General features: G+C 47.3%; 3 protein-coding genes across 4 annotated transcripts in view; 1 reads left to right on the forward strand and 2 right to left on the reverse strand.

The window, feature by feature from the left end:
- Otoa (otoancorin) overlaps positions 1-8,085 on the reverse strand; it is a 69,738-nt gene extending 61,653 nt beyond the window's left edge. The window contains exon 1 of the mRNA XM_070004015.1: positions 8,038-8,085. The gene's annotated coding sequence lies outside the window, so the exon portion shown is untranslated. The remainder of the gene's footprint in view (positions 1-8,037) is intronic.
- Positions 8,086-9,519: 1,434 nt separating this feature from the next.
- Positions 9,520-27,386, reverse strand: part of Mettl9 (methyltransferase 9, His-X-His N1(pi)-histidine) — a 50,509-nt gene continuing 32,642 nt past the window's right edge. The window contains exon 5 of one of the 2 annotated variants that reach the window (XM_070004349.1): positions 9,520-10,256. In XM_070004349.1, the coding sequence (XP_069860450.1) occupies positions 10,054-10,256 (203 nt within the window). In that variant the 3' untranslated portion in view covers positions 9,520-10,053. Of the gene's footprint in view, positions 10,260-27,386 lie in introns of both variants that reach the window. The other variant, XM_070004348.1, reaches the window with a different exon arrangement.
- On the forward strand, positions 13,063-26,289 carry Igsf6 (immunoglobulin superfamily member 6). The gene is made up of 6 exons (XM_070004347.1): positions 13,063-13,194; positions 17,469-17,813; positions 21,616-21,722; positions 22,876-22,926; positions 23,238-23,315; positions 25,388-26,289. The coding sequence occupies exons 1-6, from the start codon at positions 13,104-13,106 to the stop codon at positions 25,442-25,444; spliced, it is 729 nt and encodes a 242-aa protein (XP_069860448.1). The 5' UTR covers positions 13,063-13,103; the 3' UTR covers positions 25,445-26,289.

Genomic DNA, 27,386 nt, shown 5'->3' on the forward strand with positions numbered 1-27,386 from the left:
ATTTACACTTCTTCTCCGCCTTCCTTTCCCCCCCCCCCCCCCGCCCCCACACACACCCTCATTTTCTGTCGTAGGGCCTGGGCACTGTCCTTGGGCTCTTTTGCTCGTGGTAGCAGTCTAACACTTAAGCCATGTTCTACTTCCGGTTTTCTGGTGGTTTATTGAAGATAAGAGTCTCATAGACTTCCCTGCCCAGGCTGGCTTTCAACTGCAATCCTCAGATCTCAGCCTCCTGAGTAACTAGGAGTACAAGCATGAGCCACAATGCCCAGATCTTATTTACACTCTTAGCTGTCACCCTACCATCTATAAGCCAGGGGTATTTAAAAGCATACTCTGTTATATCTTAAGCAGGATTCCAGAGCTCTGATAATTCAGTAAGACAGAGGCCAATGGAAAAACACGAAGCTAAGCTTCTTAACTACAAGTAGGTGATTGCCCAGTAAGTAGACAAAAGATCATCAGGGGACCTTCATTAACAAGACCTTGCCAATTAAACCCACAATGAGAACACACACACACACACACACACACACACACACAATACCTATATCAAGTGCTGACAATTGTGAACAGGCCCAGGAACTCGTATTTTGCTGATGCAGCCACTCTGAAAATCAATTTGGCTTTGTCTTACAAAAATTAATATAGGTTACCGTAATCCAGGAATTCCAATCTGAGGCATTTATGCAAAGGAATAGCCAAAAAAAATTGAAGAGAAAAATCCCTCAAATAGCCAACAAAAAGTGAATCATTCAAAGGAATACCACTTAGTAGTGGAAAGGTAATTTGAGTTTTGATTCCAGCTAGGGCAGAGAAATGGGCCATGGGTAAAGCCTTCTGCCTTAAACCATTAGAAAACTAACCAAAATAGACAACACAAAGGTGTTCAGCCACTGGTCACTCTCTATGTAACACACACTGAACTCCTTTGAGAAGACGGACAAACAGCCAGGTCCCAGGTGTTGCTCTGCTTACTGCTGGGAGGAGGTTTGGAGCAGCTGAGGAGTTTGGGGAGAACATTGCAGCCAGCCGGACTCCAGGAAAAGAACATTGGATGTGGGGGAGCTGCGCAGGGAGAATGTTCCAGGGACCTGAAGAATGGATCCCGGAGTCTTTGGCTCAGGCAAAACACCCCCAGAAACAATCACAGGAACTCACATAGGACTGAGGAAAACTCCTGCAGGACAGTCCCAGAGAGGAAGTATCTGGAGGATGGCTTTGTGCTGTGTTCTAGTTTGATGAGAGGTATCAAACTGTATGCGTGCCGGTCCTAGGACTTGAATTCAGGGCCCAGGCACTGACCCTTAGCTTTCTCATTCAAAGCTGGCACTCTACCATTGAAACCACACCTCCACTTCTGGCTTGTATTCAGTGGTTAATTGAAGCTACCAGTCTTACAGGCTCTTCTGCTCAGGCTGGCTTCGAACCTTGATCCTCAGATCTCAGTTCCCTGAGTGGCTAGGATTTCAGGCATGAGCTATCAGTGCCTGGCTTCTGTAGGATTTGTAAATAAGAAAATAAGAACAGATGGTTCCTTTCAATATTCCCAGCTATTCCTGTCACTTTCCTTCCTGTTTAACCTCAGGATAAAATCTAAGATATTTCCAGGGGTCTTTGTCACCTGCCTATTTGTTCCTCACTCCCCAAGGCTCAGAAAATCTATTCCTCTCAAACCAAAAGGCACACACACACACACACACACACACACACACACACACACACACACACACACACACACACACACACACACCAGGGAACCTCTGCAGCCAACAGAGCCAACATCAACAGAATCTTCTGAAAGCTGGCCTCCAGTTCTCCGGGCTTTGAGTGAACTCCAGTGAACTCGATCCCAATCACTCTCTCAATCACTCTGCCCATCAGCGCCACCTGGGAGCAGGGAGCTTCACCTCTGGCCCTTCTTCCTCCCTACCTCCCCTGGGGTCAGCTTGGCCTGGGGTCTTGGCCTCCCTCACAATGCTCAGTTGGGCCACAATGAGGCTTCTTGTGCTCAGCTATGGAGGGGTAGAATTACTGAAACAAATGCCCACCCTGGCTGTGTAGAAAGACCTCGTCCCAACGAAACCCCGGCCCATTGCCAGTTGTGGATTGGGTTTTCAATAAAGGCCACTCGTTCATATTCGCTGGCCAGAAGGATTGAAAGGCCTGGGTGGGGCACTGGCAATTTTACACCAGGGATGGAGGCATTTCACTGTCTACAGAGCAGCTGCATAGAAAGGCTGCAGTCTAGGTGGGAGGGAAGGGATGGTAGGGGAAAAACAAAAGAGGAGGCAACAATGCTTGATAGGAAATGTACCCATTACTTTGTTCATGTAACTGTAACCCCTCTGTACAGTATTTTTACAATCAAAAACTTATTTAAGAAAATTTTTAAGGGGGGAGGGGGGTATAATTGGGTGGGGGGAGGGGGGAGGCTGGGAAGGGAGGTGAAGGGTAAACAAAGGAGGAGGCTGCAATGCTTGGTAAGAAATGTATGCATTATCCTGCCCATGTAATTGTAGCCCCTCTGTACAGTATGTTCTCAAATAAAATAAAATAATATTAAAAAAAAAAAAGAAAATTTTTAAAAGAAAGTCTGTAGTCTAAACCCATTGGAGCGTGGATGGAGGCCTGGAGAAATTCCACCAGTCACAATAGCAATGGTAATACCATTTTGTGGTGAGGAAAGGCTACTAAGCAGGCTGGGAATGTGGCTTAGTGGTAGAGTGCTTGCCTAGCATGCATGAAGTACTGGGTTCGATTCCTCAGTACCACAGAAAAAGTCTGAGGTGGTGATGTGGCTCAAGTGGTAGAGTGCTAGCCTTGAGCAAAAGCAGCTCAGGGACAATGCCCAGGTCCTGAGTTCAAGACCCAACACTAGCAAAAAAAAAAAAAAAAAGAGAGAGAGAGTACTAGGCAAACATCTCTGGCTTATAGAGAAACAGCTCAATTTCACTAGATTACAATTTTTATTTTTTGGTGCGGGTTTTAGGGCTTGAAATCAGGGTCTGGGCGCTGTCCCTGAACTTTTCTGCTCAAAGCTAGGGCTCTACCACTTGAGCCACAGCTCCACTTCCAGCTTTTTTATTATTATTATTTTTGATAGTTAATTGGAGGTAAGTATCTCACAGACTTTCCTGTCTGGGCAGACTTCAAATTGAGATCCTCAGATCTCAGCCTTCTGGGAAGCTAGGATGACAGGCGTGAGCCACTGGTGCCCAGCTGGATTTCAATTTTATTTCAAATTTCATTTCAATTTTCATTATTACAACACAGGGTTGTAGGAAGACTGTAAAGGGATTGGGGGTTGAGTGGAAGCCAGGTCTGGGATCCTGAGCCCCTGTCCCAGCCCTCCAGCTTTTCCTACCTACTCCCAGACTCAGGAAAGCAAAGGGAAAATTCTAGATCCAATGATGAGAGGCAGGAGAGGAAGAAACAAGTGGAATGGAGTGGGCTTCATTCAATGGCTGAGAGACATTCCCTAAGTTATATGGTTCCCATCAGCCCTAGCCGTCCCTCTGGTACGCTCAGTGGACAGGACAAGATCACCCAGCCAAGTCAGGCCGCTGGTGGCTCATGCCTGTAATCCTAGCCACTCAGGAGGCCTAGATCTGAGCGTCATGGTTCAAAGCCAGCCAGGACAGGAAAGTCCATGAGACTCTTATCTCCAATGAACCACCAGAAAACCAGAAGTGGTGCTGTGGCTCAAGTGGTAGAGCCTTGAGCAACAAAGTTCAGGGACAGTGCCCAGGCCCTGAGTTCAAGACCCTCAGCAACCAAAAAGCAAACCAAACCCACACAGCATGGTGCAGAGCCTACACTCATGGTTGGTTACCCACACACAAATATGGGCAGCCATATAACAAGAAAACTCAGTACACACTTTTCTGCCTGCATCATTTTGCTTAATTCCAGCAGTCAAAGCAAATATCATTATCTTTTTTTTTCTTGTTTTTTTGGTGCCAGTACTGGGGCTTGAACTCCTTGAACTCAGGACCTAGCACTCTGGATCAGAGCTTCACTTCAGTGTGTGTGTGTGTGTGTTTGTGTGTGTGTGTGTGTGTGTGTGTGTGATATGATGAATTAAAGAGTCTCTTGGGGCTGGGAATATGGCTTAGTAGTAGAGTGCTTACCTCCCATGCATGAAGCCCTGGGTTCGATTCTTCAGTACCACATACACAGTGATGCTGTGGCTCAAGTGCTAGGCCTTGAGCAACAGAAGCTCAGGGACGGTGCCCAGGCCCTGAGTTCAAGCCCCGGAACCAGGGGTGGGGGGAGTCTCACGGACTTTGCTGCCGGGGCTGGCTTTGAAGCGCGATCCTCAGATCTCAGCCTCCTGAGTGTCTGGGATGAAGGCGCGAGCGGCGCAGCTCCATGGCTGATGTAGCTTTTCCCTCACAGCTTATTCCTGTCACTCAGTTGGTTCGGATCCCCAACCTGCAAGTTTCATCCCCACTGTGGAAGTTCCCCCGGCCCCCGTCCCGCGCCCCGCGCCCCGCGCCTCGCATCTCCTGGTCCCGCGCCCCGCACCCCGGCTCTCACCTGCGGGGCCCGGCCCACGGAGTCGCGGAGTCCGGGGCGAGCACACTGGCACCCGGCGGGGAGGCGCGGGGGGCGCGGCCTGGGGCGCCGGGGCGGGGCGCGGGGCGGGGCCTGGGCGCGGGGGCGGGGCGAGGGGCGGGGCCTGGGGCGCCAGGGCGGGGCGCGGGGGCGTGGCCTGGGCGCGGGGGCGGGATTGGGGCGCGGCCTGGGGCGCAGGGGCGGGGCACGGGGGCGTGGCCTGGGGCAGCGGGGCGGGGCGCGGGGGGCGGGCCGGGGCGAGGCCGCCGCCCCGGGCTCGTCCCCCGGGGTCGCCCGCTTCTGCGCTTCTGCGCGCGGAGTGTTCTGCAGTGGGAAGTGCTCTCACGCCAGGCGCAGCGCTGTCCGCCTGGAATCCCGGCCCCGCCCAGGGGGCGGCGAGGCGCCGGGGGTCTCAGATCCGAGCCAGGCCGCCGCTGGGCTGCGGAGCTGCGGCCGGAGCGAGGAGCCGTCTGTGGGCCTCAGGATAAGGAAGGGCCGGGGGTGGAGCGGGGTCTGCAGCACTACCCAAAATCCAAGCCTAGGGGCGGCACCCAGGCCCTGAGTTCAAGTCCAGGCACAAAAAGAAAACCGGGTGACACGTTTGGGGAGGGGCGGGTACCTGGAGAAGGTGAAATACGGCCAAATGACTCAGTGACTCTGGCTGAGGTTGATTTGGGAAATGGAGGCACAGAGCACAGGAAGACAGACAGGAGGGGAGCGATGCGTCTGATCCAGACAGTGTTTGTTCCTAGGGACATGTCAAAACGAAAATCCCTTGTCCCACTCACTGAGGCTAATTTTAAACATAGCAGGCGCTGGCTTCCCACGCCTGTAATCCTAATGATTCAGGAGGCTGAGATGTGAGGATCCAGGTTCCAAGCCAGCCCAGGCAGGGAAGTCCATGAGATTAGCCATCAAAAAAGTCAGACGTGGAGCTGTGGCTCACATGGTAGAGTGCTAGTCTTGAGCACAAAAGCTCAGGGACAGCACCTGGACCCTAAGTTTGAGCCCTGGACCAGCACCAAAAGAAAAAAAAGGTAAAAATGCAAAAAGGTCTGTAGGCATGGCTCAGGGGCAGAGCACCTGCTTAGTCAGGGCAAGGCTCTGAGTTCAAACCAAACATTAATTAATTAAAAACTAAAGTAAGTGCAGCACCCTGAATCAGACCCTAGAACAGAAAAATACTTACAGTCTGGAGCTTAATAGTAACATCCATGCTTGCTTTTGTGTGTGTGTGTGTGTGTGTGTGTGTGTGTGTTTGTTGTTGTTGTTTACTTGTTTAAAGTCTTGAGAAACACACCATGGTTATCCAGAATGGCAAGGCTAGAGAAAAGAAGTCAAAGGATACATTGGAACTCCTTGGTTTCCAAAATACTTTTTTTTCCCCAAATCAGTCTGGGCCTGGGCGCTGTCCCTCAGCTCTTCAACTCAAGGGGAGCACTATACCACTTGAGCCACAGTGCCACTTCCAGTTTTCTGGCGGCGGTTCATTGGAGATTACAGTCTCACTGATTTTCCTGTCTTGCTGCTTTGAACAGCAGTCCTCAGATCTCAGCCTCCTGAGTAGCTAGGATTACAGGCGTGAGTCACTAGCACCAGGCTAAATTTATTTTTAAAATAGCTTAAGAATAAGGTTTTGCCAGACACCAGTGGCTCATGCCTGTAATCCTAGCAGTTCAGGAGGCTGAGATCCCAGGACTGTGGTTCAGTCAGACCAGTCAGGAAAATTTATGAGACTCTTACCTCTAGTTACCAAAAAGCCAGAAGTCGAAGTGTGGCTCAAGTGGTAGAGTACCAGCCTTGAGTGAAAAAGCCAACTGATAGCACAAAACCCTGAGTTCAAGACCTAGTGCCAGTAATATATATATATATATATATATATATATATATATATATATATATATATATATATATATATATATAATGGAAATAAGATAGAAGTGATTCCTACATAAAGCAACATAAATAACTTTGTGTGTGTGTGGGGGGGGGGAGTGTCCAGTCGTGGGGCCTGAACTCTGGACCTGGGCGCTGTCCCTCAGCTCTTCAGCTCAAGGCTAGCGCTTTACCACTTGAGCCACAGCGCCGCTTCCGGCTTTTTTCTTTTTGCTTATGTGGTGCTGAGGAATGGAACCCAGGGCCTCATGCATGCAAGGCAAGCGCTCTACCACTGAGCCACCTTCCCAGCCCCAATAAGTGAACTACTAAGGCAAGTAGCACAGTGTGTGCAGAAATCTTCCTCTCAAATTAGCTTCAGCCTCTACCACTGGTTACAGATGGAAAGCTAGCAGTCACACGCTCTGCTATTTCCTTCACTTCTGAGGGCATTAGTTTCATTTAGATCACCAAAGTTTCTATGAGCCTCTTGTACTTTTTTTTTGGGGGGGGGCATCAGTTGTAGGGGTTTAACTCAGGGTCTGAGTGCTGTCCCTTAGCTTTTTAACTCAAAGCTAGTACCCTACCACTTTGAGCCACAATGCCACTATAAGAGTCTCATGGACTTCCCTGCCCAGGCTGGCTTCAAACTGCATCCTCAGATCTCAACCTCCTGAGTAGCTAGAATTTTACAGGCATGAGCCACCAGCACCCGGCTCTTTTGTACCATTTTTTAAAAACATTTTCTGATGTTGTTTTCTGTGCCAGTTACTGGGGCTTGAACTTAGGCCCTGTCCCTGAACTCTTTGGCTCAAGGCTAGCACTACCACTTGAGCCATACCTTCACTTCATTTTTTTGTTTTGTTTTGTTTCTGTTTAAGAGGTTGAGTCTCACAGAGGGCTGGGAAGGTGGCTCAGTGGTAGAGTGCTTACCTTGTATGCATGAGGCCCTGAGTTCGATTCCTCAGCACCACATAAGCAGAAAAAGCCAGAAGTAGCACTGTGGTTCAAATGGTAGAGCACCAGCCTTGAGCTGAAGAGCTGAGGGTGAGGGACAGCGCCCAGGCCCAGAGTTCAGGCCGAACAACTGACAAAAAAAAAAGTCTCACAGAATTTTCCTACCCAGACAGGCTTCAAACCATGATCCTTAGAACTCAGCCTCCTGAGTACCTAGGATTACAGACATGAGCCATCAACCCAAACTGTGTTTGTGACCATTCTGGTTATGTGAAGCTAATGAGGAGCCCCATTTTGGAACTCCGGGAGACTACCCCAACCCCATGCTGTTTTCCAGCTCTGAACAGATGCATGAAACTTTGTAGGTTGGCAACTACACAAACATGGCAGGTTGCTTTAACCACTGGAGCCCAAGATGGACACACTACTGTTGTTGGGGTTAAAAAAAAAAAAAAACAAAAAATGGATGCCTGTTAGTGACCTGCTCACTTTCCAAAGCTATTTGTGTTCTATTCAGAACGAGATGAAAGCCAAGCCTTCTTCAAAAAGACTGAAGCCAGCTAGTTTCCTGTTACAAGGCAGCTATGTAAGAACTAAGAATGGTTCAAACAGGATGGAAGAAAATGCAGTCCTGGGTTCACATACCTGCTGCTCAAGAAATGACTATGGGCCTTCCGTCCCCTCTCATGCCCCTTCCGAAAGCCTGCGGTCTCTGCACTCCAGGGATTTCCAATACAGTGCAAGCAGCCAGGAACGCCAGGTGCAGCCTGGGTTTGCTTTCTCCGTTGACCTTGAAGGTCCAAAGGTGAGTTTGATCTGACCACACATAGTGCTCTTCTTAATTTCTCCAGCTCAAGCTTCACTTGATATGAAGCACTTAGGCCAGGAATGATGCAAATACGAAGGCAAGCTTTATTGTACTTAGGGGGGAGGGAAGAACACAAAAACCCTCAAGATTTAGGAGAAAAGGAAGCCATTGACACTCAGTAAGCAACACTGCCATCTAGTGGAATCACCGAGGTTGCCAAGACCAAACAGAAAAGTGAGCATATTGGCTAGATTTCCTTTGCCATAGATGGCACTTTTAATAAACTGGTCTTCAGAGAACCTTAGATCTTTGAGAAACTTTTTGCTTTAAAGTATGTGCCTTCTCTGTTTTTCTTAAGGTAAAGAATGAGCTTTTTTTTATTAGATCATCAAATTAATTTGTTTAGTTAATTAATTCTCTTAAAGTTTAAAGCAATGTTGGGACAAACTGCCTTCTTTGAATACCTACCAGAAGGCAACCCATGACTATGACAATTATAAAGAAGCAAAGCTGTAAATTATTATTTACTATTATAAAGGTGATGTACAGAGGGCTCACCATTTCCTAAGTCAGGTAATGAGGTCATTTCATTTTGGACAATGTCTCCCCTTCCTTCACTCTCTCCCAGTTGAAGACACAAATCTTAAACTGGGCACCGATGGCTCACACATGTAATACTAGCTACTCAGGAGGCAAGATTTGAGGATCAAAGTTTGAAGCCAGCCCAGACAGGAAAGGCTCTGAGAGTCTTATCTCAATTATCCACCAAAAAGTCCAAAGTGAGGTGTGACTCAAGTGGTGGCATGCCAGCCTTGAGCAAAAAACCTAAGAGACAGAACCTAAGCCCTGAGTTCTAGCCACAGTTGGGGAGGGGAGGGGAGGGGAGGGGAGGGGAGGGGAGGGGAGGGGAGGGGAGGGGAGGAGGGAAGGTCCAAGTGTCCTGCATTTCTAGAAGCAGTGTGCCTGATGAATGAGGGTGGCCTCTGGTGTACAGCGTGGGGAGGAGGTGCTCCTCCAGGAAGTTTCTAGACTGCCTGTACCCCACCCCCCAGTCTAAAGCCCTCCTGAAGGAGGATCAGGAAGAAAAGACCATGAAACCCATCTCCAGTTAGCCACCCACAATAAGTGGAGCTGTGGCTCAAGTGGTAGAGCACTAGCCTTGAGCAAAAAGAGCCAAATAAAAAAAGCCCTGGGCTCAAGCCCGGCACTGCCACGTGGCAAGTAGTAGCATCCTTCCATAATGCATTATTTGGGTATCCTAAAGTCAAAGCCAGAACATGCCAGGGAAATCAGACAGCCACTCAAACAGGATGCCAACATCGTCTCCAAAAAAGTTTATTAGCATGATTAAAAACATTTTCTTGAATAATAACAGAAAGAGTTTCTAAACATGAAAGAGTTATTCTCAGTGGCTATACCTTATAACCAGCATTTGGAACTGAATGGACATCTTTATTGCCAGTCTTCCTTTTATTAAAAACGATCCATCTATTGGCTCCATGAATTAGTGACTATTGCTTCTGCTGGGAATGAGTCCCTACAGCAATTCCGTATAAAAAAATATTTTCCATCATCATTGGAGTGTGGCCTGCATTGGATGGTGGCCCTAGTTGAGTAGAGAGCTGATAAAAATCCACAAAGAGTTGAGTTTTGTTGTTTTTGTTTTTTTTAAAAAAAAAAAACATTTCTTTTACACACTACAAAGAAATAATTAGTATTTTGGCTTTTAAAATTCCTACATGGTATTGAGAACGGCAGCACCGACGGTCCTCCGGGGCTTCCGGTTGCGCACAGCCCCTCTTCCGGAGGGCAGGTTCTGGGCGTGCACACTGCAGAGCTGGGCGCCCGCGGGGTCACACGGGCTTCAGGACGAAGACGGCGTCGTCCAGGACGTAGTAGTCATTGTACATGTCGCCCTCGCACAGGTAGGGCAGTCTGGTGAACGCTTCGATGACAAAGCCAGCTTTTCTGAACACTTCTGGCAAGCTGTTCACTTGTTCTTCCCAATTCTGTCCCTTGATTTCCAAAATTTCTGATGGCTTCTCCCACTTGCCACCTACTAAAACAAAGAAGGACATTCAGTTAAATTCTTGAACAAACAAATTAAAGAGGGAACAGTCCAGGCCCTTCCATCTTCCAAGGCCCTCTGGTGAGTGTCTCCACAGTCCCCAAGCCCCAGCACAGTGGGTGGCTAGATTCAAAAAGGCTGAAGGTCACAAGTGGCCAGGTCAAGGTCAGGAGGTCAAGTTTCACAAGCAACCCCAAGTCTGTCTGTACACAAAGCCCTCAAGCTGCCTTCTCTGAGACTTGCAGACAGTGCGTCCTTCATGATGAGGAGGGATTTACAGTGGTTAATGGATTGGGCAACTGGTCAGTAAATAACATGAATATTAAAACAGAGGGGCTGGGAAGGTGGCTCAGTGGTAGAGTGCTTGCCTTGCATGCATGAGGCCCTGGGTTCAATTCCTCAGCACCACATAAGCAGAAAAAGCCAGAAGTGGCGCTGTGGCTCAAGTGGTAGAGCGCTAGCCTTGAGCTGAAGAGCTGAGGGAGAGCGCCCAGGCCCAGAGTTCAGGCCCCACAACCGACAAAAAAAAAAAAAAAAAAAAAGAGTAGCCCATAATATTTGAAGGGGATTTTGGACAAAGACAAGGAAACGTCACAAGTGTAATGTAAGTCAATTACACAACTTACTACCTAGAAAGAGTCATAGGGCTGAAAATAAAAAGTTGGCAAATAGGTTTAAATTATAAAGATAGCAAGATGCTGGTGGCAGACACCTGTAATTCTAGTTACTCAGGAAGCTGAGATCTGAGGATTGAAACTTGGAGCCAGCCTACACAGGAAAGCCTGTGACACTCTTACCTCCAGTCACATGGCAAAAAAAAACAAAAACAAAACACACACACATAAGTCAAGATGTCAGGTGGTAGAGTGCCAGCTTTGAGGGAAAAAGAAAAGCCAAGTGCGAGTGCAAGGCCTGAGTTCAAACCCCAGTACCAGCACAAAACAGCAACAACAACAACAAAGAAAAAAGGAACATCATTGTATTTTCTTTTCCTGGGGCTTGAACTCAGGGCCTGGGCACTGACCCTGAGCCTCTCTGTGCTCCAGGTAACAATCTACCACTTCAGCCACAGTGTCACTTCCAGATTTTTCTGTTTATGTGGTGCTGAGGAATCGAACCCAGGGCTTCATGCATGCAAGGCAAGCACTCTACCACTAAGCCACATTCCCAGTCCCATCACTGTGTTCTTTAAAAGAAGCTGAAGCCAGGCACTGGTGGCTCCCACCTGTAATCCTAGCTACTCAGGAGGCTGAGATCTGAGGATTGCAGTTCAATGCCAGCCTGGGCAAAGAAGTCCAGGAGACTCTTATCTCCAATAAACTACTCAGGAAAAGCTGGAAGTGGCGCTGTGGCTCAAGTGGTAGAGTGCTAGCCTTGAGCACAGAGAGGCTCAGGGACAGTGCCCAGGCTCTGAGCTCAAGCCCCAGGACCAGCAAAAGAGAGAGGGGGGCAGGGAGGATAGAGAAGAGAGGGGGAGAGAGGGGGGAAAGGGGATAAAAAGGGAGAAAGAGAGGGGAGAGAGAGAAGCTGAGTCAATTCTCAAACTTTTCCGAACAAATTCATAACACATAACCTCCTTCAGAAGAGACAGGACAGCAGAACAGAAGCACTTACCCTGCCTCAGAACAGGGTCTGAAAGCTGTCCTGCAGGCCCCAGGTGCATGGGGAGTGAGGGGACCCGACAAAATATTCATGTTCACATACAAGTCCCACACATGCGCGCGCACAGCGAGTTTCACTTTGGGGTGCTTTGGGATTCTGTGGTGATGTGAAAAGCACACACTGTCACAGGTATCTGGTGTATGACGAAGCTCGCTGGTGCACGCTGTCCAGTTCCCTCTAGACATAGGGGTGGAAGGCCAAGTCAGGACAAGCAGCCACTTACACTGCCCTCCCTGCGGCTGGAGGTACCAGAATATCACCTACAACCCGGTGGCCCAGATGTGGGGATGCAAGGCGTGCAGATGTGGGTGCTGACAGCAGTGTTGTGGAGAAGGTGGCCAGGAGCACGTGAGGCTGACAGATCATGGCGCCTGGAGGCGGTGGGTCTCGCTTCAGGTGGGTTTCACCGTGGCAGGCCCGGGCCTTCTTCTTGATGATGGGCCCCAGGCCTCCCCCAAAACCTTGACATGAAGTCTCCTTTCTCTGAGTCCCTCCCTGCTGTTTACAAAGAACCTGACTGATCACAGTGGACTTCCTAATTCTCTGCGCCCCGCCCCCCACCATCCAGGCCCTGGGAGGGAGAGCAACTGGACTGTTCTGGAAAATCGAGACTGACCACTGTCAAACCATGCTCCCTCCTAGGAATCCATGTTTCCTGTACCTCACCTGACATCCAACACCTAGGAACACTTAAAAAGCCCCTCGGGGTTTAAAAAAAAAAAAAAAAGGATTACATTTAGAAAAGTGCTCTAGCCAGGCACTGGTAACTCACAGGTATAATCCTAGCTACTCGGGAGGCTCTGAGGATCACAGTTCAAAGCCAGCGTAGGAAGGAAAGTCTAGACTCTTCAATTATCTAGCAAAAAGCCAGAAGTGAAGCTGTGACTCAAGTGGCAGAATACTAGCCTTGAGAGAAAAAGCTAAGGGACAGCTAGGCCCTGAGTTCAAGCCCCAGAACTGTACACACGTACACGCGTACACACATACGGTCCTCCAGACTGAAATCTCAACCAAATGGCGAAACTGAGTTACAGACATTTTTACACAATTTCAAAGAGTTCCTGATTACAGTTCCTTAAGAAGACTTCCTCTTTGCTTTTCAAAAAAAAAGAGGAGGAAAAAAAAAAAGCCACCTTTCTTTCCAAATAGAGCTTGACATTCACACACACAGAAATGGAGCCTTGGACACCAGGCAGGCCCCGGCCCCGGCCCACCATCCAACTCCCAATGCGGCTAGAAATCAGCCTGCTTCTATTTTATGTCGGTAAGATTGTCTGGTTTTCTGTTTATATTTAATTTAAATTAATTGTTATTTCTTGCCTAATGGATTTATATAGTTGAAGCTCCTAGAGCATAATTTTTAAGTGTATAACATCATGGAAACGATTTTGTTGTTTTTAATGGAAATTATTTAAGGTGTGAGTTTCCTTTTTCCGAGAGAAAGCAGTCATGAAGAATCTTGAAAACTGCCCATTCTGCTATTTTGGGAACACAGAGCTAGCTGAAACTAGCCCTAAAATCACACATTGAATGAATTTTTAACTGGCTCCCACCAGGGAATCTCTACACACACTAGTTGTTTGCTGAGCGCTTCAAAGAACAATGTTTGCTGTTTTCTTCTGCTGTTTGTTTGTGCTGATTGGTGCTGGGGCTTGGACTATGGGGCCTGGGCGCTGTCCCTTTCCACTCAAGGCTGGCACTCTACCTCTTGAACCACAGCTCTACTTCCAGCTTTTTGGTGGTTAATGAGCGATTAAGAGTCTCCACAAACTTTCCTGCCCAATCTGGCTTTGAACCACCCTTGGCTCTCAGCCTCCTGAGTGGCTAGGATTACAGGCATGAGCCACCAGTGCTTGGCTCAAGAACAATGTTTCTTAAAAGGAGGATCTCTGTAGACCCCAAGTATTTATCACAGCCCCTTCTAGAGAGAATAGCCAGCCCATGACATAGCTATTGGTAAAATTCTGCCACCGCTTGTCTTTGTCTATGAAAGTGCTTGCTATATAATGCTCCATCATCTCAGGTCTGCCGACATTTAAAGTACTGGGCAAGGAAGGGAGCAAAAGCTCTTAAACCTTTTTTTTTTTTCTTCTTCTCATTTGTAAAGAAATACAGTAGGACTGGGAAGGTGGCTTAGTGGTAGAGTGCTTGCCTAGCATGCATGAAGCCCTGGGTTCAATTCCTCAGTACCTCATACACAGAAAAGGCTAGAAGTGGCACTGTGGCTCAAATGTTGAGTGCTAGCCTTGAGAAAAACAAGCTCAGGGACAGTGCCCAGGCCCTGAGTTCAAGTCCCAGGACTGGCAAAAAACAACAACAACAAAAAAAAAAACCCTAAAATATGAAGTGGCTATTCACTAGAGTCCTGTAATGGCTTCTTCCACTACAGAGTATATGTTACTTTTCTCCATGGTAGTCAGGTGCAGATGAAGTGCTAAGCTGGGTCTTGGCAACTGGGGTGGAACACCCCATGGCAGGTTCCGCTGTGCTAAGTGCTGCTTCTATACACTGGCAACTTTCTGTAATATGGAGCTTGTGAAAGTACTAACACTTAGTTCTCTACTTATTTTTTAACTTGGTCTCTACTAAACAGTAAAGTGATTTTTTTTTTTTTGCTCTCTCTTCTGAGATCAATTTTTAGTGGCTACTCTGACAAGAAAAACTCCCAAGAAGAACCTAAGAATTCTTACAAAGAGCATTTCCCAGAAGCCATGCAGGCTGGCTGATCCCAACTTCTCATTTTTGCTTATTCACGGAGGGGAAGGGAGCAGAGCCGTCCCCCCTCCTCCCTACCACCCCCTCCCCACCCCCAGAAAATTTGAGATTTTCTCTCAGCTGGAGCAGACAGGAAACTGTAGAACTGCAAATACCTGCCTTACCCTAGGCCATTCTATCTCAAAGAAAAGTGCTAGAAATTAGCTTTTTATCTGAAAGACCATTTGAGACAGTTTTACTGTCAGGCCTTGACACTGGCCTCCTCCACCCAAACTGCTCTGCTGGAAAATGTTCCTCTCCAGCCCTAGCTGCAGAGCCTGGGCAGCAGAGGCTGCGCTGGACAGCTAAGGGACATCCAGACCCCCCCCCCCAGCTCAGCCTCCAGCAGGCACACTGACCCCTACCTATGATGATCTGGTTTATATATTACCAAGCTCCCAGATCCATTCAAACTACACAAATTCTAAAAGTAAAACCGAGAAGGCCCAGTGTGTGCTGGCGGCTCACACGTGAAATCTTACCTACTCAGGAGGCTGAGATATGAGGATCATGGTTCAAAACCAACCTGGGAAGAAAGTTTGTGAGACTCTTATCTCCAATTAACCACCAAAAAAGCCAGAAATGCAACTGTGGCTCAAGTGGCAGCCTTGAAAAAAAAAAAAAAAAAAAAAGCTAAGGAATAGTGCCCAGGCCTGGAGTTCAAGCCCCGGTACTAGCCCCCCAAAAACTTAATTAATTAATTAATTAATAAAAAATGTGAGAGCACATTTGCATCACAAATGTCATGACTCTAATTTTAATTCAGCTTCTGCTGCGGTTGGGGACCTGTAAGAAAAATGCTGAAGGGCACCGGTGGCTCACATCTATAATCCTAGCTACTCAGGAGGCTGAGATTGTGATTCAAAGCCAGCTCAGACAGAAAAGTCTGTGAGACTCTTATCTCCAATAAGCTACTCAACTACTCAGAATTTGCACTGTGGCTCAAGTGGTAGAGCGCTAGCCTTGAGCACAAAGAAGCTCAAGGACAGTGTCCAGACCCTGAGTTCAAGTCCCAAGACCAGGAGAAGAAAGAAAAAGAAAGAAAGAAAGAAAAAGAGAAAGAGAGAAAGAGAAAAAGAGAAAGGAAGGGAGGGAGGGAGGGAAAGAAAGAGAAAGAGAAAGAGAGAGAAAGACAGACAGAAAGACAGAAAGCAAGAAAGAAAAACAGAAAGAAAAAGAAAGAAAGAAAGAAAGAAAGAAAGAAAGAAAGAAAGAAAGAAAGAAAGAAAGGAAGGAAGGAAGGAAGGAAGGAAGGAAGGAAGGAAGGAAGAGAAAGAAAGAAAGAAAGAAAGAAAGAAAGAAAGAAAGAAAGAAAGAAAGAAAGAGAGAAGGAGGAAGGAAGGAAGGAAGGAAGGAAGGAAGGAAGGAAGGAAGGTAGGAAGGTAGGAAGGAAGGAAGGTAGGAAGGTAGGAAGGCAGGCAGGAAGGGAGGAAGGGAGGAAGGGAGGAAGGGAGGAAGGGAGGGAGGGAAAATCAAATTCATTCATAGGGGTCAAGGATATGCCCGTCAAATGAGCCATGGAGAAATGTTAGGCTAAAAATCTGCTTAGCTTCTGCTCAGCAGTCCTACACTCAGGGAAGCTGGTATCCCTACCCAAGCAAGGTTTAGCTCTGTCATCACTAAGAGGCACTTGACAGGCTTCTAGGCCCAGCTCCACGAACACTGGTGGACACATGCCCACAATTCTCTCTAGAACGGGCATGTGACGCTGCCAGAGCCTTTTATTAAATACTTCCCATGACTTATGCAAGTAGTCACATTAAATGTCACATGAGCCATACGAGGTCCATGACACTGTCCCTACTGAGATGGGAAAACCCATCCCAAGATCACAGAGCAAGAACCAGCAGAATGGGATTTGAGCTGGAGTCTGTGTGCTTCTCATTACCACAGTATCTTCAGTCAGATTAGAGAAATAACCAGATGTCACTGGCTCACACCTGCACTCTCTGCTAAGGATCTGAGGTCCTCTCAGGAGGACCTGGGCAGAAAAGTCTATCAGATTCTTTTTCTCCAGCTAACCACCAAAAAGCTGGAAGTGGAGGCTCTGGCTTAAGTAGTAGAGAAACCGCTTTGAATGAAAATGCTAAAAAGGACAGGGCCTAGGCCCTAAGTTCAGCTCAAGCCCCCAGGACTGGGGGGGGGGGGGGGGGGGAGGGGGAGTGGGAGAGTGAGAGGGGGAGGGGAGTGGGAGGGAGGGAGGGAGGGAGGGAGGCTACAATGGATTAGAGTGAGGTCCTGAGTGTCTAGCCACAGGCAGCGCTGGGCGGGCCTGCACTCAGGGAGCAGGTCTGGGGAGCAAGGGGAGGGAACACAGGACACCTACCTGCGATCACATTTCCTGATGGACACAGGGCCATGGCCCCCACAAAGGAGCCTTTGTGAACTGCCATAAATTCCTAGCAGTCTTGACCCCCACAAGGCAAAAGCCACACCTGCTTCTGTGCTCCCCAACAAAAGAGATTGTGTGGGGCACACAGACACGCCTCATGCCACACTGAACACAGCTCCTGTGCCCAGGGGCTCCAGAGATTCCATGGTCCCCCAGATCCAAGGAAAGCTTGGAAGCACCATGAATGGAATCCCCCAAGTCCTGGGCACCAGGGTTCACCACAATGAGCCCACCAATCATGTCTGGGTTGTCCTCAGGTAACCAGATAGCTGGGAATCCACACAGTGGGGACTGGTGGGGTCTGCTTTCGGGTCTATTTGTGTGGGGAGAGAGGGAAGAAAAAGGCCGTTATGGTGGGGTGGCTCGCCCCTCAGCTCTCCTCTCCCCCACAGGGGCCGTGGGGGCCTGTACCATCTCGGTGGCACAGCCAGAGTACCTAGAGGTGGACGTCACCCAACCGGCTGTCACCATACAGTGCAACTTCTCCATGACCGGATGTCCCTCCGAGCCACCGAGGGCCCTGTGGTTTCGCTACGGCCCCCAGCAGCCCGAGACCCTGTGCTTGACTGGATGCAAAAGCGAGACAGAGAAATTCACCACGTACCACTTCCCAGGCCAGAATCAAGCTATTCTCACCGTCCACACACTGACTGCAAATGACAGCGCTATTTACATCTGTGGCATAGCGATCCCCAGTGCTAAGCACACAGGCGGTGGGACCATGCTGGTAGTAAGAGGTCAGTTGGTAAAGGCTTCAGGGAACATTCTGTGCGAGCCCTTTCCGTCACCTCACCACGTCATTCCTGTGAGGAGTCAGAATTTAAAAGTTTCGGGCTTAGCCAGGGGCCGGTGGCTCACGCCTATCATCCTAGCTACTCAGGAAGCTTAGATCTGAGGATCACAGTTCAAAGCCAGCCCAGCAGGAGCATCCATAAGAATCTTATCTCCAATTAACTACCAGAAAACCGGAAGTGGAGCTGTGGCTCAAGTGGTAGAGCGCTAGCCTTGAGCTGAAGAGCTCAGGGACAGTGCCCAGGCCCAGAGTTCAAGTCCCACAACTGACAAAAAAAAAAGTTTTGGGATGGGGATGTGTCTAGTGGTAGAGTGCTTACCTAGTGTGCATGAAACTCTGGGTTTGATTCCTCAGAACCACATAAACAGAAAAAGCCAGAAGTGGCGCTGTGGCTCAAGTAGCAGAGGCAGAGTGCTAGATTTGAGCAAAAGAAAGCTCAGGGACAGTGCCCAGGCCCTGAGTTCAAGCCCTAGGACCAATCCCCCAATAAAAGTTTCAAGCCAAATGCCTATAACCCTAGCTACTCAAGAGGCTGAGATCTGAAGATCACAGTTCAAAGCCTGCCTGGGCAGGACGGTCCACTCCATGAGACTCTGACCTCTAATTAACTACCCCAAAAGACAGAAGTGAGGCTGTGGTTCAAGTGGTAGAGTGTGAGCCTTGAGCCAAAAAAAACTTTAAGAACAGCACCCGGGCCCTGAGTTCAAGCCCCAGGACCAGCACCAAAAAAAAGTTTGAAGTTCACATGCCTATAGTCCCAGCTACTCTAGAGGCTGGATCAGAAGGATTGCTTTGAGATCAGCCTGGGCTCCACAAAGAGACCCATCTCTCAAAAACAACAAGGGATTTAAAAGAAAAGCTTTCACATGGTTGTAGCAGGAGGGAGAGAAAGGCAATAACTCCTTGTCTTTTTTTTTAAATCTCTTCCTTAAAAGGACTCAATGAGGATCAGAGACCTACTGTGACCTTTTAGGATTCCCGCTTGAGCTATTAGGGGTATCCCAATGGGCTTTTAACACTTGAATAGCATTTAACGTTGGTTCATTCTCATCTGTAAGATAAATTAGAAATGAGTTAACACAGATACACAAACCTCCTTTAATAAGGCCTGGTAAAATAGCAGGTGTTTATTAAATGTTAATTACTGATATTAAAACACATGATGACTTCAGACTCATGTCCCACTGCACATTAGCCTTCTATTAAAAAAAATTAAATGGAGAAATAGCTTATGGAGAAATAATGGTCACAAAGAGATTTTCATTCCTTCTTTTTTTTACATTAAGACAGTGTCTATGCAGGCCAGGAGAAGGCTGGCCTCAAATTCCCAATCCTCCTCCTGCTTCAGCCTCCCAAGTGGCACAAACCACCACCCTTGGCTTCTTTGTGGTTTTGGCGTTTGAACTCAGGGCCTCATGCTTGCTAAGCAGGTGCTCTATCACTTGAGCCATACCTGCAGTCTTTTGTGCTTTATTTTTCAGATAAGGTCTCACGCTTTTGCCAAGGCTAGCCTCAAACCCAGATGTCCTATACAAGCCTCACACATGGCTGGCATTACAGATGTGGATCACCATGCTCAGCTTATTTGTAAGGATGAGGTCTTGCTTGGTTGTTGCCCAAGCTGGCCCCAAACTTCGCTTCTCCAGAGCTTCATCTCTTGAGTAGCAAGGACTGAGCAATCTCTCTTTATGAGCAGAGTTAAAGGTTTTGCTGAGGCAGACATGGAAATTGCCTGCCTTTGCTACAGAGCTCCAGATTTAGCACTGAAAAATTTTTAAAGGTTGTATAGATGTAGCCAATTTGTTCCTTCAGAGATAAAACCCATATGCTGTATAATCTGAGTTGACAGGATAAGCATCTATGAGGTATTTGGTTGAAGTCCACAGGTTAAGATAGTAAGTTTGTAATTGTGCTTCAAGAGCAAGTACTTAAAGACATGGCATGTGAGTTGATCCCTTCCTGCCAGGAGGCAGGAATGCAGAATGTGAACACAGGTTCAACAACTGCACCTACAAGAATAGTCCCAAGCCAACCCAGGCTTGGGAAACGTCTGTGAAACCCAAAAAGCCAGAATTGAAGGTGTGGCTCAAGTAGTTAGAGAACCAGCCTTGAGCAAAAAAGCTAAGAAACAGTGTTTAGTACTACATGCACGCACACACAAAAGCACATGGCACACAACACACCTGTCTTTAAGCAACATGGCCTCTGAGGGTGTGTGTGTGTGTGTGTGTGTGTGTGTGTGTGTGTGTGTGTGTGTGTGTGTGTGTGTGTGTGTGTGTGTGTGTGTGTGTGTGTGTGTGTGTGTGTGTGTGTGTGTGTGTGTGTGTGTGTGTGTGTGTGTGTGTGTGTGTGTGTGTGTGTGTGTGTGTGTCCTGGGGCTTGAACTTGGGGCATGGTGCTGTTAACTTTTTTTTTTCTTTGTCGATTGTGGGTCTTGAACTTTGGGCCTGGGCATTGTCCCTGAGCTCTTCAGCTCAAGGCTAGTGCTCTATCACTTAAACCACAGAGCCACTTCCGGTTTTCTAGTGGTTTATTGGAGATAAGAGTCTCACAGACTTTACTGCCCAGGCTGGCTTTAAACTGTGATCCTCAAATCTCAGCCTCCTAAGTAGCTAGGATTACAGGTGTGAGCCACTGGTGCCCGGATCCCTGAGATTTTTTTTTATGCACAAGAGTAGCAAAGTGAGCCACAACTCCACTTGTGGATTTTTAGAATTTTTTTTTTGGGGGGGGGGTCCAGTCATGGGCCTGAACTCGGGCCTGGGCGCTGTCCCTCAGCTCTTTACCTCAAGGCTAGCGCTCTACCACTTGAGACACAATGCCACTTCCGGCTTTTTTTTCTGCTTATGTGGTGCTGAGGAATCGAACCCAGGGCCTCATGCATGCAAGACAAGCGCTCTAGCACTGAGCCACCTTCCCAGCCCAATTTTTAGAAATTTATTGGTGATAAGAGCCTCATGGACTTTCCTGCACAGACTGGCTTCAAACCCAATGCTCAGGTCTCAGCCTTCTGAGTAGCTAGGACTACAACATAAGCCGTCTGCACCCAGCTGCCCGCTAGGTTTTTTAATTGGTTAACTATCCAAAACCAGAAATGGAGCTGTGGCTCAAAGTGGCAGAATGCTAGCCATGAGCAAAAAAAAGCTCAGGGACAGTGTCCACACCCTGAGTTCAAACCCCAGGACCAACAAAAATAAAAATAAAAAAAGTACTTCTCTGGCTGGTTGCAGCTCAAGTGCTAGAGCGCTGGCCTAGGGAGTACAAGGCGCTGAGTGCAATCCTCAGTGTGGAGGGAGGGAACTGTTTCTGAGCACTATGACAAATGAGTATCTGAACTTCATTTTTATGTAGTATATTTAAAGAACTGATGAGTGGCTGGGCCCTCATGGCTCACACCTGTAATCCCAGCTACTCAGAAAACTAAGACCTGAGGCCTGCAGTTCAAAGAATTAAACCAGAAAAACAAAACAAAACAAAATAGTGGAGGTGGAATGTGCCAGAGCTGAGCAAAGTAAGAGCGCAGGGCCCTAACTTCAAGCCCCAGCAACAGCATAGAGGAAAACAAACAAACAAACAAACAAACAGTGAGCAACTATAAGCACCACAAAGTGAAATATTCCAAATCAGTGAGAGCGTGATGGGCAGAGTGAGCGCAGGCTCCACCCCTGCCTTGCTTCCGTGGTACCCGACACATCCACACCAGCAGTGTGCTCCACAGTGATCATCTTTCTGTTTCCTTAACTAAGGAAGCCGACTTCTCAGCAAGGAAGTGCGGCACCTCCTGATGGCGCTCTTAGCCCTGCTGTCCATCTACATCATCGGGATGGGCGTGGTCTTCCTGGTCCTCTCCCAGGTAAGTCACACATTCAGGAGCAGGCCCTGGATGCTCCCCCACAGCCTCCATACCACCGCACAGGAAAACCATCCCAAATCTCCACCCGCGGTGTGAGCCTGAGGCGACACCTCCTCCCCATCTGCAGGGCTGGGCAGCGGCAGAAGCCTCAGCTTTGCATCACTAAACCTACATCCATGTTTTCCCCTAGAGTTCAGAAATCCAGGATTAAGAAACCATCCTGGGCTGGGAAGGTGGTAGAGCGCTTGCCTTGCATGTATGAGGCCCTCGGTTCGATTTCTCAGCACCACATAAGCAGAAAAGGCCGGAGTGGCACTGTGGCTCAAGGGTAGAGCGCCAGCCTTGAGCTAAAGAGCTGAGGGACAGCGCCCAGGTCCAGAGTTCAGGCCTCAGGACTGACAACAACAACAACAACAGCAAAAAAGAAACCATCCTGTATACTAGCCAATGGCAGTGAGATTACTATTACACTGGGACACCCTAAAAGAGGCTAATGAAAAGATGAGAAGCTGCCTTAAAGTATTCTTTAATCTAAAAAAAGTTATCAAAAAGAATGTGTGGGGTGTTTGTGTGTGGACGTGTATGTTGTGTGTGCATACACACTAGTACTAGGGCTGGAACTCAGGGCCTTTCACAATTGCTTGGCTTTATTGGCTCAAAGCTGCTGCTCTACCAGTCGGGCCACACTACCACTTCTGTTTTTTTGCTGGTTTATTGGAGATAAGAGTTCCATAAAGCTGTCTGCCTGGGGCTGGTCTCAGTCTCCTGTGTAGGGAGGATTATAGGCCTTAGCTCCTGGCACCTAGCGGGGGAAAATTAGCTTTTGACTATACACAAACTAATAAAAGAGGATATATAACTAGATCTCCTACAGTCGATAGCTGAGTGTTAAACTCCCTTAATGAAATAACAGCAGCCCAGAAGGAACATGAAGAGGGGCTGTAAGAGTGATTCAAATGGTAGAGCACCTGCCTAGCAAACCACACGGCCGTGAATTCAAACATCAATACTGCCGACATAACAACAAAAAGAGAAAGAAAAGAAACCATTTATAGTTTGTCATTTGGAAATTTAGTCTTCCGGCAGGAAAGACTTTCAACAACTGTTGTGAGTAAATAAAATGTTTACAGACTTTCCTTTTTCTTCTTGGCAGTCAAAGTCTAAAGTTCTAAGAAGAAAGGAAACAAAAGAAGATTCCCAGAAGGTATTACCAACACTTAAAGATTTTCCCCATGTGGCCAATAGGGACAATTTTAAATGGGGAGTCAGAATGTTCAACTACATATACACTTGTGTTCCTTATTACTGAAAACCTCACACTCATTTCCCGTGGTAAACCATGATGTTAGCCATAACTTCTGCTTACTTCTACTCCAATGACAAGAGCTCCGCACCAGTGGGTGGGAGAGGGCGTGTTTCTGTGACTGCAGACAGTCGATAAAAGGCTCTGATGATGTACAGCCATCAATCAGTGTGCATTCTCCTGAAAGCTGTTTTCCTCATTTGTATTTATAGAGGAGTGCTCGGCGTATTTTTCAAGAAATTGCTCAAGAACTCTACCATAAAAGAAATATGGAAGTGAGCCATCAACTCGTAAGTGTAAAATAGCAACAAGAAAGCACTAAAAAAAAACAGCTGCCAATGAGCCATCAATAATTGGGTTTTCCTTTAGACGAGTCTCCAGCAAGACTTTCACATGAAATGACTTTCTATAGAGAATCTGTTTTGATAAACCCATCACCAACACCAGTTGATACAATATGAAGTAGCCTCTGGCTGGCATCTTAGTGATAAGCACTTTCAGAAACACATTGCGCACAAGCAGTTTTCAATCCAAGAAGAATGCTTTTGTGAATTCAAAGCTACTTCACACATAGCTAGGATCCTTTTAGCTGGGATCAAGTATATAAGCCACTTTGCGTATCATGAAACGCAACAGTAGGCATGAAGTCCATGTGCCCACGCATACTTGGATCAAATATGCTGTGGGGCTTGAACTCTGGGACTGGGAGCTGTACCTGAGCTCTTCAGCTAAAGGCTAGCACTCTACCACTTGAGCCACAGCATCACTTCGGCTCTCTGGTGGTTATCTGCAGAGAAAGGTTCTCACAGACCCTGGGCTGGCTTTGAACTGCGATCCTCAGATCTCAGCCTCCAGAGTAGCTAGGATTACAGGTATGAGCCACCGGCGCCTGGCTTGAAATTATATTTTTAAAAATCACTTGTTAAGGCCTGGTGTTGGTGGCTCACAGTAATTCTAGTTACCCAAGAAGCTGAGACCTGAGAATCTCAGTTCAAAGCCAGCCAGGGCAGTGAGACTCTTACCTCCAATTAACAACCAGAAAACCAGAAGAGGAGCTGTGGCTCAAAGTGATAGAGCACTAGCCTTCAGCAAAAGAGTACAGGGACAGCACCCAACCCCTGAGTTCACCCTATGACCAAAAAAAAAAAAAAAAAAAAATCACTTTTTACTGCTGAGGCACAAAGAAATTGACAATATACAAGCTGGAACTAGCTGGGTACAGGAGGCTGAGTTCTACAGCTCTTGATTCCAAGTCAGCCCAAGCAGAAAAGTCAGTGAGTCTTTTATTTACAACTAACCACAAAGAGCTGGAAGTGGAAGCTGTGGCTTAAGTGGTAGAGCACTAGCCTTGAGCAAAACAGTTCAGGGACAGCGCCCAGGCCCAAAATTCAATCACCAGGACCAGCCAAAAAAAAAAAAAGCAAAAATGGAACTAATGCTTTAAGAAGTATTTCTTCAGTCTTTGTGGTTAGGACAGGAAGGGTTCTATACTACGTGCCTAACAGTGCTTCTTTAAACACATCTGCAATGCAATGCTGTTGGAGCTGGTAGAACAGACAACATTCTATGCTGCATGACCAGAGCACTCAGATTTAAATTAAAATGGGTATGTACTTTCCTAATAAACAGCAATAAGAGGACAAATGCAACCAAGAAGTAATGTCCAGGAGTAGTTGGAATTTGTGTGTGTGTGTGTGTGTATACACACACCACTACTAGGGGCCTGAATTCAAAGCCTGGGCACTCTTTTTTATTCAGGGCTGGCATTCTACCACTTGAGCCATGTATCCATTTCTGGGTTTCTGCTGGTTAATGGGGTATAAGAGTCTCATGGACTTTGATGCCCAGGCTAACTCTGAAATGTGATCTCAGGTCTCAGTTAATCCAACTTTTAAAGAGGCCCTTTACCCAAAAGACAATACTATCTAAGTAATCACTTCATCTCTCAGAGTATATACAAATTGTAATAAAAAAAAATTGGGAAGTCCAGTTACCTAAGACCCCACTCTGATAAATGAGTGATAAATGCCCACTTCCTTCTTTCTTCTTGAGTCGGGGCATCTGTTTCAACAACAAGGAAGCAAAAGGAAGGTGCTGGAAGGAAAGCCTGCAAGTGTAAACTCTGATATTCCCAACTCCTGGACAGGGAAGTTATTTCTCAGTTCCCGATCTTACTTTATAAAAAGGAAACGGACAGCCTGACCTATGGATGACTTGCAGGGACATGGAACCCGTGGCAGAGGGCCCCACGTGCCAGGGGGAGGGGGAGAGGGAGGGGGAGGGGGAGGGGGAGGGGGAGGAGAGGAAGGGGTGCCCTGGGGTAACCTACTGCACAAGGCCTATTATTTGCTTACCATTGCAGGGGAAAGATGACATGTATGAGAACAGAAGAGAACTTGCCAACTACAAGAGACCATAGTTCAGTGGCTGAAACCAGAAAGTCAGGAGCCGTGACAACATAAAAGCACATTACACCACTCAGGTCTTCAAAAAGCAAGAGTTAATGGAAGGTCAACAGGCTGCACACAGTACATCAGGATACATGGATCCTGCCCATCAACACCCAAGAAAACAAACGGAAAAATGCCCTTATTTAAAGGGAGAAAAAAAAATGTAAGCAGCCTAGTGTTCCCAAAAATGTCAGACTAATGTTTTAAGATGTGTGTGTGGAGAAAAAAAATCTAAGCAGCCTAGTGTTTTCAAAAAAACCAGACTAATAATTTTAAGCTGTGTATATGTGTGTGCACTCGCGTGTGACCTGTCCCTTAGCATTTTCAAGAGAAAATGGTTGGTGCTCTACACTTGAGCCACAGCTTCATTCCCAGATTTCTGCTTGTTAAATGGAGATGAAAAAGTCTCATGGACATTTCTGCCCCAGCTGGCTTTGAACTGTGATTTTTTTACATCTCAGCCTCCAGAGTAGCTAGGACTACAGGCATGAACTGCCAGATGTAGAGACTTTTATAAGTGTGTCCTACACTTGTGTCGTTTAATGTAAGGGGTGTATATGGTAGTTGTCATCCTGAGGAAGAACCGAAATCAAGCCACAAGGCCCAGCTTCAGTAAAACAAGAGTCTCCAGTGAAAATCTCATGAGAGAATCACTGTCCACATTTCGAACAGTACCAAAATAGGACTTAGAGAAACTCATTTTGAAAGGAACGTTGGAGTCAGAGTTATTTCTTCTGATACTGTATTGGGATAATAGTATAGTGTGCATTTTCCTTCCAAGTATGCCAAATAATTTACATCGCGCCACCAACAAGCTGGGAGGGGGAGGGAGAGGGGAAGGGGGAGGAGGAGGAGGAGGAGGAGGAGGAGGAGGAGGAGGAGGAGGAGGAGGAGGAGACAAACAAAGAGTCAATGCTCAGCAGGTTAAGCAGAGAAAAGCTCAGAATGAATAAGCTACCACTGACTCTAGATGTCAGTGTTGCACCACAGAACAGCATGGAGAAGGCCACCACAGACACCCACACACACTGGGGATCTCTGTCATCCCCATCTGGACGTTCCACCAACTGAGACGACAAATTTCTTTCCCATCTCGCTAGGACAATGGGATATGGATGTGCTTTGAAACCTCTTAGTATACACCATTTAAAGTACTCACAAGTGTGTATTTATTAAGCATGAATTACAATGCATTCCTTCTTTGTTACTTTGTAAAATTCTTTATTAGTGTTTCCCTAAACTATTATTAAAAGAGGCATTTTGTTTTAATCCAGGTACAACTTTAAAATATTTTGCAATCCCTTTGGAAAGGCTTTACACTGTTAGCTCGGTCAGAGACAGGGGAGAGGGGGGGAAGGGAGATGGGAGAGGAAGGCAGGGGAAGGGGAAAAAATGGGAGGGCCAGGGAGGGGAGAAGGTGAGCACCACCCCATTCTCTTTTCTGCATGTGTATGTATGTGTGTTTGTTTGTGCATGTGTGTGCTGGGGACAGTATGTGCATAATGAGCATTTTAAACACAAAAACAAAAATGAAATGATGGCATACACAGCAGAAACTTATTTGCTCCCTGTCTTCCAGAATCAATCTGTGTACGCTCGGAGGCACACACATTCGCTGGCCTAGGTGAAATAAATTTCTAAACCAGATGGAGGGGGGGGGGGAAGAAAAACAAAACCTCAAGCACTAATTCTATGCAGGTGAACAGTGAACAGAAGTGTTAAGTTCACTCACTCTCTTTCCATTCCTGGCAGCTGTAACCTCTAGGTACTTAATCCCAGGGATGAAAAGACTCGGGTCCTTGCGTGACTAGGCAGGAGATGGGACCTGCTAGTACTTGTTCTGAACAAGCCATTCCCAGTGTAAGCAAGGACTAGGCTTCAAAGATTGATTCTTTTTCCCTTTTAGTTTTT

Source organism: Dipodomys merriami, unplaced genomic scaffold (assembly GCF_024711535.1).
Source record: "Dipodomys merriami isolate MVZ:Mamm:240054 unplaced genomic scaffold, mDipMer1.0.p SCAF_62, whole genome shotgun sequence".
Lineage (NCBI taxonomy): Eukaryota > Metazoa > Chordata > Mammalia > Rodentia > Heteromyidae > Dipodomys > Dipodomys merriami.